Raw genomic sequence first — 18087 nt, 5'->3', positions numbered from 1 at the left:
TGGCCACGCCGGGGGCGGGGCGGGGCGCGGAGGGGGCGGGGCCTCCGCCACCACCCGTGCTGCGGACGGAGGCGAGATGGCGGCCACTGAGGGGGTCGGGGAATCTGCGCCAGGCGGCGATCCGGGACAGCCCGAGCAGCCGCCGCCCCCGCCTCCCCCGCCGCCGGGGCAGCAGCCTCAGGAAGAAGAGATGGCGGCCGAGGCCGGGGAGGCGGCGGCGTCCCCCATGGACGACCAGTTCCCGAGCCTGTACTCGCCCACCTACGTCTTGTACAGGTAACGTCGCCCCGCGGGCCGCGGCGTGGAGGCCGGGGCCGAGGTGCTCGCCGCGCCGCGCCGCGGACGGGCGGACGGGGGCGCCCTCCGAGGCGGCGCAGCCCGGGGCGCGGTGACACCTCCGTGGCCCCGTAGGGCTGTCCTGACGCTAGCCGCGCATCACCGGGAAGGTGCACTTTCGATAGCTCGCCTCGGGATCACGCAGTTGGAACGGCTAGATTTGCGCTCCGGAAACGCCGTCATGGCTCCTGCTGACAGGAGACAACTTTCTTGCCTTTCCTTCATTTTTGCCACTGTCTGTCCTCAGCCCCTCTGCTCTTTCCTCCCTGTGTTCCCTAGTTCCCTGTCGGAAAGTACTTACTGTCTCCCGTAGTTCTACCTGAACACTTTCAGTGTCTCGTTTGCCATGTTTTTTATGAATGAGTGAAAGGCGTTTTGCAGCGGTTTCTACAGTTGAATTAATTGAGTTTGGTTGTGGGGTGTTGCCGTTGATCCGAAGCTACTTATGTATTCAGACGTTGATTGTTTGTCCCCCTTAGTGTCCTGCAAGCAAATTCTCACATATCCAAAATGACGTTGAGTGAACTTTGCCTCTCAAATTACCCATGATTGGCCAACAAATTGCCTCCAGCTTGGGCCGAGCAGAAGATCCAGTGTTAAACTTGTTTTGAGACTACTCCTTGGATGGTTTGAATGCTTACAATATGCTGAACAGGTTTTAAGCACTCTTTATCTGTTACTCATTCTCAAAATAGCCTTCCAAAGTTGACTGGTAATGTTACCTTCATCTCAAATTCGAAGAAACTGACTTCCAAGGAGGTTAAATAACTTCCTTAATGTCATACAGGAAGTTGTAAAGCTAATATTCCAACATAAGCAGTTGTCAGATTCCAGAGCCTTCTCTCACCCACGCCAGAGAGACATCTTCCCACATCCCTGGCCCTGCCCGTTAGTGACCCTGGAGTCATCTTTGTAGTTGACAGTAGCTAGTATTGCTTAGTTCGATTATTTTGGTGTTGAGACATCACACCCAGGACTTTGTGCCTGTGTTCTACTTCTTGAGATATATCCCCAGCCCTGCTTAGAGTTTAAAATATCAGTTCCTAGTAAAATTCAGGTTTTTAAAAATACTAACTTCAGAATCTTACTAAATGAATGAGTGAGATTAATTTTAAGTTAAAACTTGGATACCTTCTGGAAGACCACATTTTGCCAGACCATAAATTTGAAATTGATGATGTATAAATGTTTCTTTAAAAAAAAAAAAATACGTATTTTTTGTGTATGTTTGTGTTGCCTGGTTATGTGTCTATGCTCATGTGCCTCCGGAAGCCCTTGGAGGTCAGAAAAGGACATCAGATTCCCTAGAACTGGAATTATAATTTCAAATCTCCATGTGGGCGCTTTAAACTGAACTCTGGCCCTCTGCAAGAACAAGCGCTTTAACTACTGAGCCATCTCTCCAGCCCCTTACTCATTTTTCGTAATCCAAAGGTGGTTGAGTATAATCATGGGGAACATGTCTGTTTTCAGGGACAGGGCGGAATGGGCTGATATAGAACCAGTGCCACAGAACGATGGTCCTAACCCAGTGGTCCAGATCATCTACAGTGAGAAGTGTAAGTTTGTGTTCCTTAGGGAATCTCTAAGTTAAACTTCTAACAAAGTTGAAATATACAACCATGTAAAGAAGTGAGGGAGATTCTTACTTAATAAGAATCTGAATTACTTATGAGTTAATGTTGTTTTCTTTGTCACTTGTCTTCTATTTTGTTCAGGGAGTAGATATTCTAAGCCATGAATGTTACATTATAATACATAATAGCTATTGTATGGTTGTGCTTTAAATTTGCATTTGGAGTATAACAAGTGAGTTACTGTTTTATTTAGAATAACCTTTAGTTGCTCAAGTACCAGCATTTTAAGATACATTTTAACTATGTAGTGTTAGACTCAGTTGAAATGTATGTGCTGATGTTTTCTTTGACAAAGTAGCCTTTTCTTAAATGTGAACTGTTTGTAAATGGGAGGTCATACAAATGTTGATTGTTCTTCTAGGAAAGGATAAATGGATGAAATGCTACTTCTGGAATTTTATGAGTTTGTATGTTCATATCTGTATATATTTTTACTCTCAGTTAATGTGTTGTTTTCTGAGATTCTTTTTTGCAAAATAATTTATTTATTCCTTTACTGAATGTGAAGTTGTGGTAACAAATGTTTGAAAACAAAGAGCAATGTTATGGGGATTGCCATATATCAAGTATGAAAATGGAGTACCAAACAATTAATATGTCATAGTAGGACAAAAAGAAGGGTGGTGAGCGCTGAAAGTAGGTCATCAGTATATATGAGGCCTTAATTGTGTTTAAAAAGTGCTTTCATCAATGGCTATGCATTTAGATAAAAACATAATTCTATCACTCTCTCATATCTTAATGAATTGAAAATAAAGGTGAACTAATGTTCTGAAACAAAGTAAGTAGGCTGTATATACATACATAAGAGAATAATCATCGGGTAGGGATGCACACTGCTAGAGCACCTGCCCGGCATGTGGATTTGATCCCCAACAAAAAAACAGATTGTCTCTGACTAAGAGACATTGTCGACCATCTCTCAGCTGAAAAGACAAGCAAAGAAAATAATTGTGATAAAGGCATTATGAGATTAGATATAAAATACTCTATTAAGGAAAAATTTCAGAATATATAATAACTACATGGAAATGTTTCCTGAAATAGCTCCACATAATATTTCTACAAGAAATAAAAATATTTACACAGAAGTGTTACCTCAGTAGTGATGAGAGAAATGTAAACCACAACTTTTTCAGATTTGTAAGGTTGCTTGGGGGCAGGAGGGTGAGACAGGTTCACTTTGTAGCTGTGACTGGCCTAGAACTCATTATGAAGACCAGGCCTTGAATTCACAGGGATCTCCCTGCCTCTGCCTCCTGAGGGATGGATGGGGACATTTTCTGAGTTGAAGCTCCTGCTTCTTAGATAACCCTTGCTTGTGTCAAGCTGACAAAAAAAAAAAAAAGTAACGATCCCATTAAGTTAAACAAATCAAAAATTGTAAGGCAAATATATCAAAGTTTAAAACTTACACAATAGCAAAACCATAATTTAAGAAGCAAACATTATGGGGAAAGTTATGTTTCAGAAAGCAGGACTGATAATCAGAATTTGGTGAAGAACCTTATACAACAATGAGAAGACTATGTTAAAAAATGAACAAAATGTGTGAACTGAAAAGCCACAGAAAAATGAAAGTCCATTGGCCATTAAATAAGAAATGGATAAAAGATCTGACAATTAAAATAAGAACTTATGTCGACCTGTGAATAAAATGGTGAAATTGAAACTGTCAAGCTCCATCCATCTATAATACCACACAGTAGTTTTTAGATACCTAGGATCTTTGGAAAGCAGTATGTACAGCTGTAAAAATTAGGAAGACTCAGGTCTGAATGCCGAGTGTTTTTAAAGATTTGTTTGTTTATTTATTTATTTATTGGTTTGTTGGTTTTTCAAGACTGGGTTTCTCTGTATAGCCCTGGGTGTCCTGGAACTTGCTCTGTAGACTAAGCTGGCCTCGAACTCACAGAGATCTGCTTGCTCTGCCTTCCCAGTGCTGAGATTAAAGGTGTGTACCACCAGGCCTGGCGATTTATTTTTATTTTATATAGATGAATGTTTTTGTCTGTATGTGTCTCTGCATCAAGTGCATACAGTGTCCATAGAGGCCAGAAGAGGGCATAGAATCCTCTAGAAGTAGAGTGACAGAGGGTTGTGAGCTGCCGTGGAGGTCCTCCGTGGGAGCAGCAAGTGCTCTTAACGGCTGAGCCATGTCGTCAGCCTCTGAGAGCGACTTCTGATTCTGGACTCACTCTAGCATTCAGCATAGTGTAGGTTTGGAAGAGATGGCTGAGTAGCTAAGAGTAGAGACCTGAGTTTATTTCTCAGCGCCCACATGAGGCAGCTCATAACTACCCGTAACTCCAGCTCCAGATGACGTTTGCTGGCCTCCACAGATACTTGTGCACAGCACACGGAAATTAAAGTGAAAAATTAAGTCTCTTAAAAAATAGATGCTGAGTAGTTAAAAGCACAGACTTTGGAGTCTGCTGACCACCTGGCTTAAATTATGACATGTTCACCTCACCAAATCTCTATCCATGAACACATTGTTTAGCCTTTTTGTAGTCAGCACCCATAGAAAAGTGTAAATGATGACCGTAAAAGGAACTGTTGTACAGATGGAGTGGATTTATAACAATCTCGTAGCCAATACTAGGAATATCAGTTGTTAGGATATGTTTGAAACAGCAAGATCAAGGGAAACACCTATATATCTCAGAGAGAAATAGATTAAAAATAAAACTTATGACCCTTACAACCATTAAGAAGATTTAGATCTGTTATAACATGAACTTAGATAAGGTATTTGGGAGATTTGGTTTGGCATTAGCCTCTAATACTTGTAGCAAGCATTATTTGGCTTACATAGCTCATGTGTTGTGTCTGTTGATGTGGTACACAGCTGTAACCCTAGCACTTGGGAAGCAAGAAGGTTAGGAGTTTAGAGCTAGCCTCAGTTGTACAGCAAGTTTAAGTCCAGCCTGGTAGGCATTAAACACTATCTCCACAAGATTAATAATACAGTAATAAAGTGGTCCAACCACCCACCTTTTTGACTATATTTACTTCCTACAAATATTACATACATGTAATTGGGTGCATACTGTGGTGCTAGTGACCCTGACATACTGTGTGTTTCCTTCTCCAGTTAGAGATGTCTATGATTACTTCCGAGCTGTTCTGCAGCGCGATGAGAGAAGCGAACGAGCCTTTCAGCTCACTCAGGATGCTATTGAGTTAAATGCAGCCAACTATACAGTGTGGTAAGTAAGAGAGTCCATTAATATTTACTGCTAGCAGGTCTCATGTTTGAGCACAAGTGACTCCTTTCTTAACTGAGCTTTAATTTTCATCAAAATAATAAGTCACATATTTGCCTTAAAGTCTGCTGAATGAAAAATAACAATCTCTGCCTCAGTCCTTTGTGCCACCAGAGACCCATTCCTGTTTTCTTGAATTGACTTCTATGTACCAGATAACACTGTGTTGCTGTTTGTTTCTGCATTGTCGGCATAATTCTTTCCGTGCAAGATGCAGAGTCAGCTGCGCTTCTTTCTACCACAAATGAGTTATGCTTCGTGCTATTTGTGTCTCATAGGATAATTATATGTCCTTTAAGAGATCACTGAAGGGTTATTTCTCATCAGTTTTTTAAACTCACATTTGTTGGTGTCTGTGTGCAGTGCACAGGTCTCAGGGACTGACCTCAGGGGTTCAGGCATAGCGTCATGCCCCTTCACCCTCTGAGCCAACCCTCTTGTTTTCTGAGGCAAGCTCTACTACAGCCCACGTTGGCTGTGAAGTCAGGAGGTGGCTGAGGAAGACTGATGATGCATCTGTGTCCACCTCTTGGGGCTACATGTATCCCATGACCAGTGGCATATATGCTAGGAAACATTCTGTCTTTTGAGCTGGTTTCGTTTGGTTTAGTTTTCTTTGTACCAGAAATTCCTCTCCCATACTCTATGACATGTAAACATTTCTTTACTACTGAATGTATCATACCCTGGTATCTCTGCAGACTGTGTAAATCTTTTGTCTTTTACTTTTTTTGTTTGTTTTTAATAGAAAAAAGAACTCAAGGTTTCACTGTGCAGACCAAGCTGCCCACAAACTCACAGAGATCTACCTGCTTCTGCATACACACACACACTCTCTCCCTCTCTCTCTCCAGTGTTGGGATTAAAGGCATAAACCAACACACTCAACTCTTTTTCTTGATTCACATTTTTACAGAGCACATCCTTGAGCAGAAGAAATCTTAGAAGTGTTTCAGATGGGGCTGGAGAGATGGCTCAGTGGTTAAGAGTACTTGTTGCTCGTTTTTGTGGTTGGTTGGTTGGTTGGTTGGTTGGTTGGTTAGTTGGTTGCTTTGGTTTTGGTTTTGGTTTTTTCAAGACACGGTTTCTCTGTGTAGCCCTGGTTGTCCTGGAACTCTCTGTAGACCAGGTTGGCCTTGAACTCACCTGCCTCTGCTTCCAAAGTTCTGGAATTAAAGGTGTGCTGTTGCTCTTACATAGGACCTGGAGTCATTTCCCAGCACCAATAGTAGCTCACACAACCACCTGTAACTCCAGTTCCAGAGGATCTTACGCCCTTTTTATGCATGTCACTGTGCGCATGTAGTTGGTACACAGATATACATGCAGACAAAACATCCAAATACATAAAAAACATTTTTTTTTTGAGTTTCAGATTTATTTAAAGCCTTTAACTAACAGACTTCTACATTGGAAGCTATACTATATTCTTGCAAAAGTTTGCAGTCTCCTATTTTTTTTTAACCTCAATTGTGGAAAAGATTCCCGTTCTTCTTTTAAACCCTTTTTAAAAACGTATGCAAGTGTTTTGCTCACATGTATGTATGTGTGTACCACATGCATGGCTGGTTCTGTTAGAGGTGAGAGGAGGGAGTAGGGTCCCCTGGAACTGAAGTTATAGGGCAGTTGCAAGCCAGCATAGAGAGCTGAACCCAGACAAGAACAAGTGTCCTTAAGCACTGACCATCTCCCAGCCCTAAAGCCTTATGTTAACCTTGTGTAAGTTGTAGGCTTGTATACTCTTCTCTGTCTTCTCTCTGGACTGACTTTCAGCTGCGTAATAAGCCTCCTGGATTATCGTATCTTGGGTTGGTTGGTTTGTTTGTTTTCTTCAGTTTGTTTAATTTTAATTTGGAGACATAACCTCACTATGTAGCCCTGGCTGGCCTGAAACTATATGGGCTGGCCCAAACTCAGAGCTCTGCCTGTCTGTGCTTTCTAAGTGCTGGGGTTAAAGGGGTGTGCCAGCACTCCCTGTGGAAGACTTATTTTATTTGTAACGTTTTGGTGGTAGTTCTGTAATGATAATATTTTGGTGATGTTTGTTTTATAATTATAGTGTATGTACGCAACTGCGGCCTACAGAGAAGGAAGTGTTTTATTTTTTGTTAGAGAATGCCAGAATCCAGATTACCTGAAAATAGCATTTAGTTACTTGTTTTCCCATTCCTTAAAGCTCAGAACTTTACTTTGTCTCTATTTTGTATTTGTTGTGCGCCTCTGTTATACATGAAATGCTTGATTTTTTTTTCCAGTTCTAGATGTGTGAACTTGGACAGTTACAAGCTCCTAGATTACTAAATTATTATTTAGTAATTATTATTAAATTATTATACTGGCTGTATAAAATAAGTGCCAGATATTGTATACTGTATATTGTATTATTGTCTCGTGGCTTTATTAAACATTCTTGCTGGGCAGCTTGTGTGGAGTAATGCCACTTTGGATGTTTGGTGTTTTACTATAGGCATTTTCGGAGGGTTCTCTTAAGGTCGCTTCAGAAGGATCTACAACAGGAAATGGACTACATCACTGCAATAATTGAGGAACAGCCCAAAAACTATCAAGTTTGGTAAGAGGAAAGCAAGAAGGAAATATGTCACTCTGCTGATAGCAGCTGGCACTGGGAGCTGAGATTTCTTTATCATCTGAGTACTTTCCATTCACATTCTTACCTTACTTATAGGATTGAGTCTTAAGTTCTGGTTTTGGAAGCAGCACTACTAGACTGGAAAAAATCTGAAAATGGCTTTCTAATCAGTATTAAATAGTTTTCTTATTAATAGTATCTTGCTTTCTTAATATTATATGAGATAGGTCTTTAAAATTTTTAATTGAGCATTATATTCTTTTTGTGTCATTCCTGCTCATTAGTATAATAAATACTATAGTGGATTTTCTTTTTAAAGATCAGTATGTTTCGCGTACCATGCAGTTCATAGTGTGTTAAGTCGGAGGTCTTTCTAGACACTTCACAGGTATGTGTTACCCAAGTGGTTTTATTTTTTGGGTTTTTTGTTTTGTTTTGTTTTTTCCTGATCATATGGAGATGGAACCCAGGGTCTCACACAAACTCGGCAAATGCTCTTTTGTTGAGCTAGCTACAGTGCATTTTTGAATTTTCGGTGTGTGCAACTTTTTGGAGTAAGGAAAATTATGGAAATGGAACCCAGTATAAAATACAGATATTTTCCTAACATGGAAATTTGCCTTGTGACAAAGTTAAAATCTGTCCTAGTTACGTATTTTCTAGGGCAGAAGTAAGTAAGTTCTGCTTATAACCGGGTCAGAGGAGAAGTTGCTCGTACAGTGACATTTTGAACACAGTGCTAACTGCTTGGCTTAGAGACTCGTTAGACTGCTTGGACTAGTATCACATCACTTCTTTATTTGTATGCAGTGTTGAAGGATTGCTAAACAGAAGCCTAGGCTGTGAAAAGATAGAGCACTTGCAGGTCTGCCTGGGCGAGCTCATCATGTGCCCTAGATGGCTGCTGTGCACATCTGTCATGGCCTCTCAACTCTGCTGGAATTCCCTGTCACTGTTAACCTCTTTCTGGCAGTTTGGGAATTGGGGGTGACTTTGTACTTCTTGAATGCCCTTTCACATCACCTGGCACAGCGCCTGTAGCTGATGTCAGTTCTGGGTTTACCTGAGCTTTCCCTCTCTTTTTTTTGGACAGGCACCACAGGAGAGTGTTAGTGGAGTGGCTAAAAGATCCTTCTCAGGAGCTGGAGTTCATTGCTGAAATTCTTAGTCAGGATGCAAAGAACTATCATGCCTGGCAGCATCGGCAGTGGGTCATTCAGGTATTGCCTTTCTTAAAGCCTGAGTGTGCGTCTGAACAGACCACACATGACTAAAAACCTGTTAAGATGCTGGAAACCTGACATTCTTCATGTGGTTACCTTTTATAATCTCTTTGGATATGTTGGTGAGTAATTTCATAGGAAATAAAAGTAATAGTAAATTTTTAAGAAAATTTAGGTTAAATTTACATTGTATCATTGTTTTGGGTTTGTTTTTGTTTTTTGGTGGTAGTGGTGTTTTTTGTGTTTGTGTGTGTGTTTGTTTGTTTGTTTGTTTGTTTGTTTTTCCGAGACAGGGTCTAACCATGTAGCCTTGGTTGGCCTGGAACTCACTATATGGACCAGACTGGCTTTGAACTCAAGAGACCTATCCGCCTATACCTCCTGAGTGCTGAGATTGTAGTTGTGTGCCCCCATACCATCACAATTTAAAAAGTTTTATTTAAAAATTTAAACTTCTTCATATTTAATTAAAGGGGATAGATTTTCTAAAGCTGTTCAGTATTTGTACTTTTTTATTTTAAAAAGTCACTTTTGGGTGAACTATTTCATGTTGACCAAGTTGGCCTTGAACATGCTGTGTAGCTCAAGGTACTCTTGACTTTCTGACCTTCCTGATGAGATTCCAGGTTTGCACCACAGCATTCAGTGTTTGTGGTATTGGCAATTAAACCCAGTACTTTGTACATGTTAGGCAGTCTACCAGCTGAGCGATACCCCAAACCCTAGTATTTTTATTTTTATTGAAAACTGTAATCATCTGGGCATGGTAGTTCTATCCTAATCCCAGCACACAAGGAGGCAGAAGCCGGCAAATGTGTGAGTAAGACCCTGTGTCACATACAGATAGAGACCCATGACTATCTACTAACAAAAATTTAATACAGCATTACCACGTCTTTGGAAACCTACCTTATGCACCATGGTCTTTACTGCATTATCAGAGGTTCTGAATGACAGAGGAGTCCATGAGACCCTGAAGTTATAGTTAGCTTTTAAGTTCCTATAACTAAAGTCTTAAAGTTTTTCCTATTTTCACATCTGATGTACATGGCTTCATGTTTCCAATCCAATCTTCAGAAGGTAAGATTATTTTCAGCTATATTAAGAGACAAGTGAATTCTGAAAACTGAAGGAAATCTGTACGTTTCACACACTGAATAAAATGGCAGGAGATGCTCCGTCCTCTCTGGTGTTGTGGCGCACACCTTTTATCCCAGCACATGGGAAGAGGGGCAGGAGCGTCAAGAATTAAGGGCCAGACTGGGCTACATAAGGCCCTAGAGAGGGCTACATAAGGCCCTGGCTCCTACTTGACAGCTTACAACTATCTGTAACTCCAGTCCCAAGGGACCTTATGCCCTCTTCTGGCCTACATGCACAAGGTACACAGACATGCTTGCAGGCAAAATATTTATACACATAAGATTAAAAATGAAGGAAAAACATAAATTTAGAAAGCCAGTGTTTCTCAAGCAGTGGTGCTTACAGATGGTTGGCAGTGTTTCAGAGTGTTGGTTATTTATGGCCACATGAACAGTGCTCACCTTCATTGGTACAGAATTTTTCACCAGAATGGCCTCTTAGTTTATTATTTTCACCGAGACTTTTGAAATCAGGAACCAGCTTAGAAAATTTTAATCCTAGTATTAACTAAGAAATAGAAACACATTAGCTTTTCACAATGCCCTAGCCATAAAGTAAAACTTCACATTTAAACACAATTGTGTGTGTGTGTGTGTATGTGTATTTCGAGGTACTTTTATCATGCATTTGCTTTTAAATTTTTACTTATTTGTTTTGGTTTGGTTTGGTTTTGAGACAAGGTTTCAAGCCCAAGGTAGCCTGAATTCTGAATCCTCCTGCCTCAGCCTCCTGAGTGCTGGGATACCAGATATGTGCTGCCACTCCTGCCTGTGTTTACATATGTGAAGCTGCTCTTTATTTAATGTCATGTATTAATGTAGTTTGTATACTCATAAGGTTATTCGTTTCTTACCAGTGAATTTGATTGTTGCTGGTTTTTGTTTTTTTCCTTCTAAATTTTCTTTCATGACTTCTTTGTGTCTTTGTGGTATCTGTGCTCAATTTCCCTTCATTCTTTCCTTCTTCCTTCCTTCCTTCCTTCCTTCCTTCCTTCCTTCCTTCCTTCCTTCCTTCCTTCCTTCTAAGATAGTGTCTTAGCCAGGCACACACCTGTAATCCCAGCATTCAGGGAGGCAGAGGCAGGCATATCGCTGTGAGTTCAAGGCCAGCCTGGTCTACAAAGTGAGTCTAGGACAGCCAAGGCTACACAGAGAAACCCTGTCCAAAAAAAAAAAGACAGAGACAGTGTCTTATGTAACCCAGGTTGGCTTTGAACAAATGCAGCTGCGAATGACCTTGAATTTCTAATCTTTCTAAATCCTCCCTCCCTGAATGCTGGGATCACAGGCTGCTCTTCAACTTAAGCCCCTTATCTTCAGTGCTACCTCTCAGCTTTTTTTGTTTATGCCCTTGTTGTAAGCAGTAGAGCACTCCTAACTGGATTCTATCCCTGTTTAGGAGTTTCGGCTTTGGGACAAGGAGCTGCAGTACGTAGACGAGCTTCTCAAAGAGGACGTGAGAAATAACTCCGTCTGGAACCAAAGACACTTCGTCATCTCTAACACCACTGGCTACAGCGACCGCGCTGTGCTGGACAGAGAAGTCCAGTTAGTGTCGTGTTTCACCGTCCATTCATTAAACGTCTCAGGCACTCAGATGCTGCAGTCAAGACTGCCCGGATCCCAGCCTGAGGGGAGGGACTCACATGGGCAGATTTGGGGACACTCATCAAGGGTGAATGGGATGTCACAGTACATCTCTGTGTTGCACTCCCTTAAGCTCTTGGCATGTTGTTGCTTCTAGAGATTGTGAAGAAACCCAACTTCGTAATGCCAGGGAGTTTGGTTTGGGATCTATTTTCACGCAGTTGTGTTGTGTTTTAGATAGTAGTTCCCAGGTTCCATGCTGTTCCCCTGTAGGGTTCGTAGCTGAGGAGTGTGAAGCAGCACTGTCCTGTAAGTGGCCATAGGTGTTGAGTGACGCTCCTGACTTTAAACACATGACACTGCCACATGTACATCACACACACGCACACGCACGCACTCATGCTCACGTGCTCTCTACACAGACACGCACACAGAAGGGTTGCTGTATGTAAAGCTGTAAGAGGTAGAAATTTTTAAATTGGCATGAGTTTTATGTCGACAAACAATAGTCTCTGTAGTTATAACCTTATTTATTCCTTTCGTTTTAATGTCTTTCATATTTTCAGCATGTATAGTTGGCTTTTGTTTGGGGCTTTTAATATTTTTTAAATTGATTTTATTGTATGTGTATGAGTTTTGCTCCAGTGTATGCCCTTCATAGCATGCTTGCGTGGTGTCCATGGAGGTCAGAAGTGGGCATCAGATCCCATGGAACTGGAGTTGTGGAAGGCTGTGAGCCACGGTGTGGGTGCTGGCCTCTACGTGTGCAGCAAGTGCTCTCTGAGCCTGCTTTCCCCGACGCATTTTAATACAAGTTCTTGCTTTGTAGCTGGCCTTGAACTTGAAAGCTTTCTGCTTCAGCTTCTTGAATGTTGGGGTTCTGAGCAAGCACCACCATACACAAGAGTCTGTTCTTGACCCAATATAAGTAGTGGACTTAAAGTCCAGGCTGCCTGAGAGAGAGAGTACCATTGCTTTTTTCTCATTAGAGTTTGTTTTACTAAATGGTAGAGTGCCTTACAGTTATACCTTGGATTGACCCAGCTTATAGTGAATGGATTTTTATTTTTATTTTATTATTATTATTATTATTTTCAATTTATTCACTTTGTATCCCAGTTGTAGACCCCTCCCTCATCACCTCCGGGTCCCACCCTCCCTCCCTCTTCCTCCCCTATCTCTCTTCCCTAGTCCTCCTCCCCTACTGTCTGACCCTAGCCTGTCAGGTGCCATCAGGACTGCCTGGATCTTCTTCCTCTGTGGACTGGCTAGGTTGCCCACCAGGGAGAAGTGATCAAGGAGCAGACAACCGAGTCCATGTCAGAGACTGTCTCTTCTCCCTTATTAGGGAATCCACATGGAGACTGAGCTGTCTATGGGCTACATCTGAGCAGGGGGTCTAGGTGTCCTCTATGTACTGTTTTTGGTTGATGCATCAGTCTCTGCAGTCCCCCCCGGGCTCTGCTGCCTTTTTTTTTTTTTTGCTTTTTTTGGTCTCTTTGTGTGGCTCCTGTCCCCTCTGGGTCCTTTTATATCCCCCTTCTTCCATAAGACTCTCTGCGCTCTATCCAAATTTTGGCTGTGAGTCTTTGCTTCTGCTTTGCTCCCCTGCTGGTTGGAGTCTTTAGAGGATATCTGTGGTAGGCTCCAGTCCTGTTCCCTCTCTTCTACTGCTTCCGGTGCCATATATCATATTTACTGGGTCTTTTTTGGGTTAGTGTTTAAAAGAACTAAAATACTGAATATAAAGCATTTGGAAAGTGCTATGTGCCTCTAGGGCTTTCCGCTGCTATTAAAGAGAAGTAAGCAAAAATCTGAGCTTTTCATAATTAAGGCATATTCCCTAAAGATGGTAAAAATAATACTTAAAATGTTCATAATACATGTATTTATTGAGAATTCATAGCATGTTAATTAAAATTTTAACTATTAAGAATATAGGTAGAGCTAGCCAGTGGTGGCAAACACCTTTAATCCCAGTAACCAGGAGGTAGAGGCAGGCAGAACTCTGTGAGTTCGAGGCCAGCCTGGTCTACAGAGTTAATCTAGGACAGCCAAGGCTACACGGAGAAACTGTGTCTCAAAAAAAAAAAAGAAAGAAAGAAAGACAAGATTTCTTTTTCTTGAGCTGGGCATGTGCATGTACAGAGCTGTGGATCTGATCCCCAGCACAGCATGAAACCACGTGTGGTGGGTGGTGCTCACTGTACCCTCAGCACGCAGCTGATGTAGGCAGGAACATCACAAGTTCAGGGTCATCCTTCGCTATATAACAAGTCCCAGGCCAGTCTGGGCTACTTGAGATACTATACACATACACACAAAGTGAAAAATTGTCAAAGATTTCTAATCCTCTCTAAGCTTTATAAATACATTTGCAAACATGTATGCACAACATTTTTATAGGTATTTTTTTATGTATTCAAGGGGTTTTATTTGTTTGTTTATGATACAAAATTCCATGTATCACAGACTGGCTTAGAACTCAATTCATGGACTTTTTGAACTTGTAGTATTCTTGCCTCTACCACTGAGTGCTGAAATGATAGGTATATCATTTCACAAAAGAGAACCACAATGGTTCTCTTTCGTTTTTTATTTAATATATCATGGCCATATTTCTCTACAAGTATTGTATGCACATGCATATTCTGTGCAAGAAACCTACTGCTGTAGGTTAAATATACTTAAATTACTTGAGACCAGTCTTGCTTGAGATTTTGGAATAGTTGCATTGCATTGTAATTTATTATTAATCTTGTCTTATATATATATTTATGACCATTTTTATTTTTATTCTTTATCTGTATAACTTTCATAACACCCTTCCCCTTTGAGACAGGGTTTCATTGTGTAGCCCAGCTGTCCTGGAACTCCCATTGTAGACCAGGCTGGCCTGGAACTCAGCAACTCACCTGCCTGTGCCTCCCCATTCCTGGGATTAAAGACATCTGCCACCATACCCAGCCTTATGCCATTTTTTATAGCTCCTTAGATGATGTGAGTTACTGAGAGTTTCTTAGGCATAGGTTGACCACCCCAGGTTTCCGTGCCATAAAAGACAAGTCTCCTTGTTTTTAGCCAGCATTTACCTCAGAAGGAAAAATAGTCAATATTCTTTTTTAAGGAAAATTTTATGGGTAGTTCTGAAGATCCAATCCAAAGTAAAATATTTTAAGACTTCGTGTGTATGTGAGTTGAGATCCTCTGAAGCTGAGGTAACATGATTGTGAGCCTCTGTACATGGGTGCTGGGAACCAGACTCAGGCTCTCAGGAAGAGTAGGAAGCACTCCTAACCTCCATCTCTCTAGCCCTTCCATATATCTATACACACAAACAAAAAGACTTTATTCTGTGTGTTTAAGTGTGTTGTCTGCATTATGCCTTTGCGTCATATGTATGCAGTGCTTGAAGCAGCTGAAGAGGTCCCTGGATCCCCTGGGACTGGAGCTACAGACAGTCATGAGCTGCCTTGTGAGTGGGTGCTAGGAGCCTGGAAGAGCAGCCAGTGCACTTAGCTGCTGAGCCATCTCTCCAGCCACATCCCTTTTTAGTGTGGAGTGGGGTGTTGACACAAGTTGACAACTGCATGTTTAAGGAGTCTTCTTTAGGTTGGAGCTCCAGCCGTGCCAGGATCCACTGGCAGGCAGAAGTGAGCGCTTGACAGGAGGGAAAGGGGAGAGCACATGTCAGATTCTGTCTCTGTGTTGCCAGACTCTGTCTGCTTCTTGATCTGCTCTTTCAAAATGATACGTATTTTTTTCCTATAGGTATACTCTGGAGATGATCAAATTAGTGCCACATAATGAAAGTGCGTGGAACTACTTGAAAGGGTAAGAGACTGATTTTTCATAAAGGAACCACTGGGCTGCTGCTAATGACATCATGAAATGTGCTAGGTTCTAAAGGTTCTGAAAGAATGCTAAGGGATTTTCTGTGTTGGTCCATTTAATGGTAAAAGCAAAGTAAGGTTATGGTAATTGCCAGGCATCATGCCGCCTTCTTTTCTCCTTTTCACTTCCAAGAACACAGCAACGGTTTTCACAACAGTACATTGCAAACAATAATGCCTTTTACTGGTATTTATAGCTCCTCTAGTGATTTGCTTTCTAAGTGTTGAAGTCTCTAGTGTTTGTGTCAAAGAATGGAATGCACATCCCTGTTTATTCTGTGGGCTCAGTACAACAGGGTACAGTAAACTTAACAAATAGGTCACTCAGAGGTACTGCCAGGCTCTCCATGTCAGTCCTGCTTCTAGTGACAAATCCTTAAGATAAACTGGTTTTCCAGGCCTGGCCCTTGACACAGCCACGTTCCTCAGCCCAGAGGGTGTAGGGTGGGGAGCCCAGTCACACTTAGGGATGCACCAGGACCTGTAACTCCTAAATAGCTGAGGGTGTGAAGAACTGCCTCAAAGAGAAATACAGACATTTCTCCTGCCCTTCTTTTCTTTGTAACTTTGAGACAAGGTCTTTTCTGCTTTACTAATATCTGTCATTGCAGTTTGAGTGAAGGATCTTATTTATACCTAGCTGTTCTCAGACTATGAAACTGAAGAAGTTGAACTTCTTCCTCTCTGCCTCCACTTTCCAGATGCTGAGATTTCTAGCGTGTGTCACCACACATGGATATGTGGCGCTGGGCATTGAACCCAGGGCTTTGTGTATGCTGGGCAAGCAGTCTACCAACTGAGCCACAGCCCCGTCCAGCTTCAGTGTATTTTAAGTTAATTTTATCCAATTTTAAACCATCATTTATAAGGCCTTCACAGTTTAAAATACTTCCTTTTTCCTTTTCTAGCCTCAGTTGTTCAGAAATGTTGCCTTGCTTGTATCTCAGGCTCACTTTCTCCATTTGTGTATGCTCTCTCAGAATGGAGTTTTGTTTTGTTTTAGGATTCTGCAGGATCGTGGTCTCTCCAGATACCCTAATTTATTAAATCAGTTGCTTGATTTACAACCAAGTCACAGTTCCCCCTACCTAATTGCCTTTCTTGTGGATATCTATGAAGACATGCTAGAAAACCAATGTGACAACAAGGAGGACATTCTTAATAAAGCGTTAGAGGTGAGTTCGTGCGGAACCACATCCTAGACCTGGCTCTACCCATTCATTACCGCTGCTCTTGCTGCCACCTTTCACATAGTTTCTCGGGCGTTTCTAGTTGGGACAGCACTGTCAGTAATGCAGCTGCTCTATAGTATCTAGTTCACACATGACCTACGTCAAATTGCCACATGCTTTGAGATTGAATTAAACGTTACTTTAATACATCTTTATTTTTCATTTTCAGTTATGTGAGATCCTAGCTAAAGAAAAGGACACTATAAGAAAGGAATATTGGAGATATATTGGAAGATCCCTTCAGAGTAAACACAGCAGAGAAAGTGACACGGCAGCGAGTGTATAGCAGTGAGAGCGTGCTGAAGAAGGACGATGCTTTCCTTTCTAAGGGCCTCTAATGCAGGAGTGCAAAGTAGAGCGAGCATCCCTTGCCTGTGCGCTGAAGCTGTTGTCCAGGTGCTGCTTTCTAACAGGAACTAAGTACGATGCTCCTGTGTGCTGACACTGTTCAGACTAGCTCTAAGAAAGAGATTCTTCTAAAGCAAAGTCATTGGAGGGGAGGGTGAAGAAACACCTCCCATACAGGAACTACTGCTTTTGTAGTCTTACCAACATTTAATCCACTCCCGTAGAGTCAACTCCTGAAAGGTGTCTGTGCAAGGCTGTGTGCTGTAGTGACTAAGGGACTATGTTATTGATTTGCAGTAACTTGAATCTTGGTGCATTAAACAGGGACTGCAACTGTTGATTAGAGCTGCTGTGCCACACTCACAGATCACTGTAACCAACTAATGCCAAAAGAAAGGTTTTATAATAAAATCACATTATCTATAATCAATACCGTAGTGTTTGGTTTTAACTGTATACGAGGTACAATTATGAAGCCTAGTGCTTGGGAGGATGAGGCAGGAGGATTGCTGCGAGTTTGAGGCCACCCTCGACAACATAGAGAAGTTCAGACTAGTTCAGAATACAGAATATGGCCTTCTTGAAAAAATGGGCAGAAACTGAGGAAGAAAATACTGCTATAAAATTTATGATTATGGTGAGGAAAATGTGAACTCTTTAAAAATCGAAATTGGTTTATTTTTTACTGTAAGCAACAAAATTACTCAAGGTAATTTAAGCTATGGATTTATTCGATAGAGATAGCTCACAGTCATTGCCTCATCTTCTGGAAGTTTACCCCAGATCCCTGCTATTGCAGTAGCAACAAGTTGCTGCTGCCTGCACCAGAG

At 41.6% G+C, this 18087-nt stretch overlaps 1 protein-coding gene across 1 annotated transcript; it reads left to right on the top strand.

Moving 5' to 3' along the window:
- Positions 1-32: 32 nt before the first annotated feature.
- On the top strand, positions 33-17687 carry Fnta (farnesyltransferase, CAAX box, alpha). Its single transcript, XM_021664152.2, has 9 exons — positions 33-276; positions 1810-1895; positions 5071-5185; positions 7710-7814; positions 8926-9052; positions 11597-11745; positions 15556-15618; positions 16681-16852; positions 17079-17687. The coding sequence occupies exons 1-9, from the start codon at positions 77-79 to the stop codon at positions 17193-17195; spliced, it is 1134 nt and encodes a 377-aa protein (XP_021519827.1). The 5' UTR covers positions 33-76; the 3' UTR covers positions 17196-17687.
- Positions 17688-18087: the final 400 nt, after the last annotated feature.

This window comes from Meriones unguiculatus, chromosome 4 (assembly GCF_030254825.1).
Source record: "Meriones unguiculatus strain TT.TT164.6M chromosome 4, Bangor_MerUng_6.1, whole genome shotgun sequence".
NCBI classification, from domain to species: Eukaryota; Metazoa; Chordata; class Mammalia; order Rodentia; family Muridae; genus Meriones; species Meriones unguiculatus.
The sequence above is the reverse complement of the archived record's forward strand: the minus strand, read 5'-3'. Positions and strand labels throughout refer to the sequence as shown.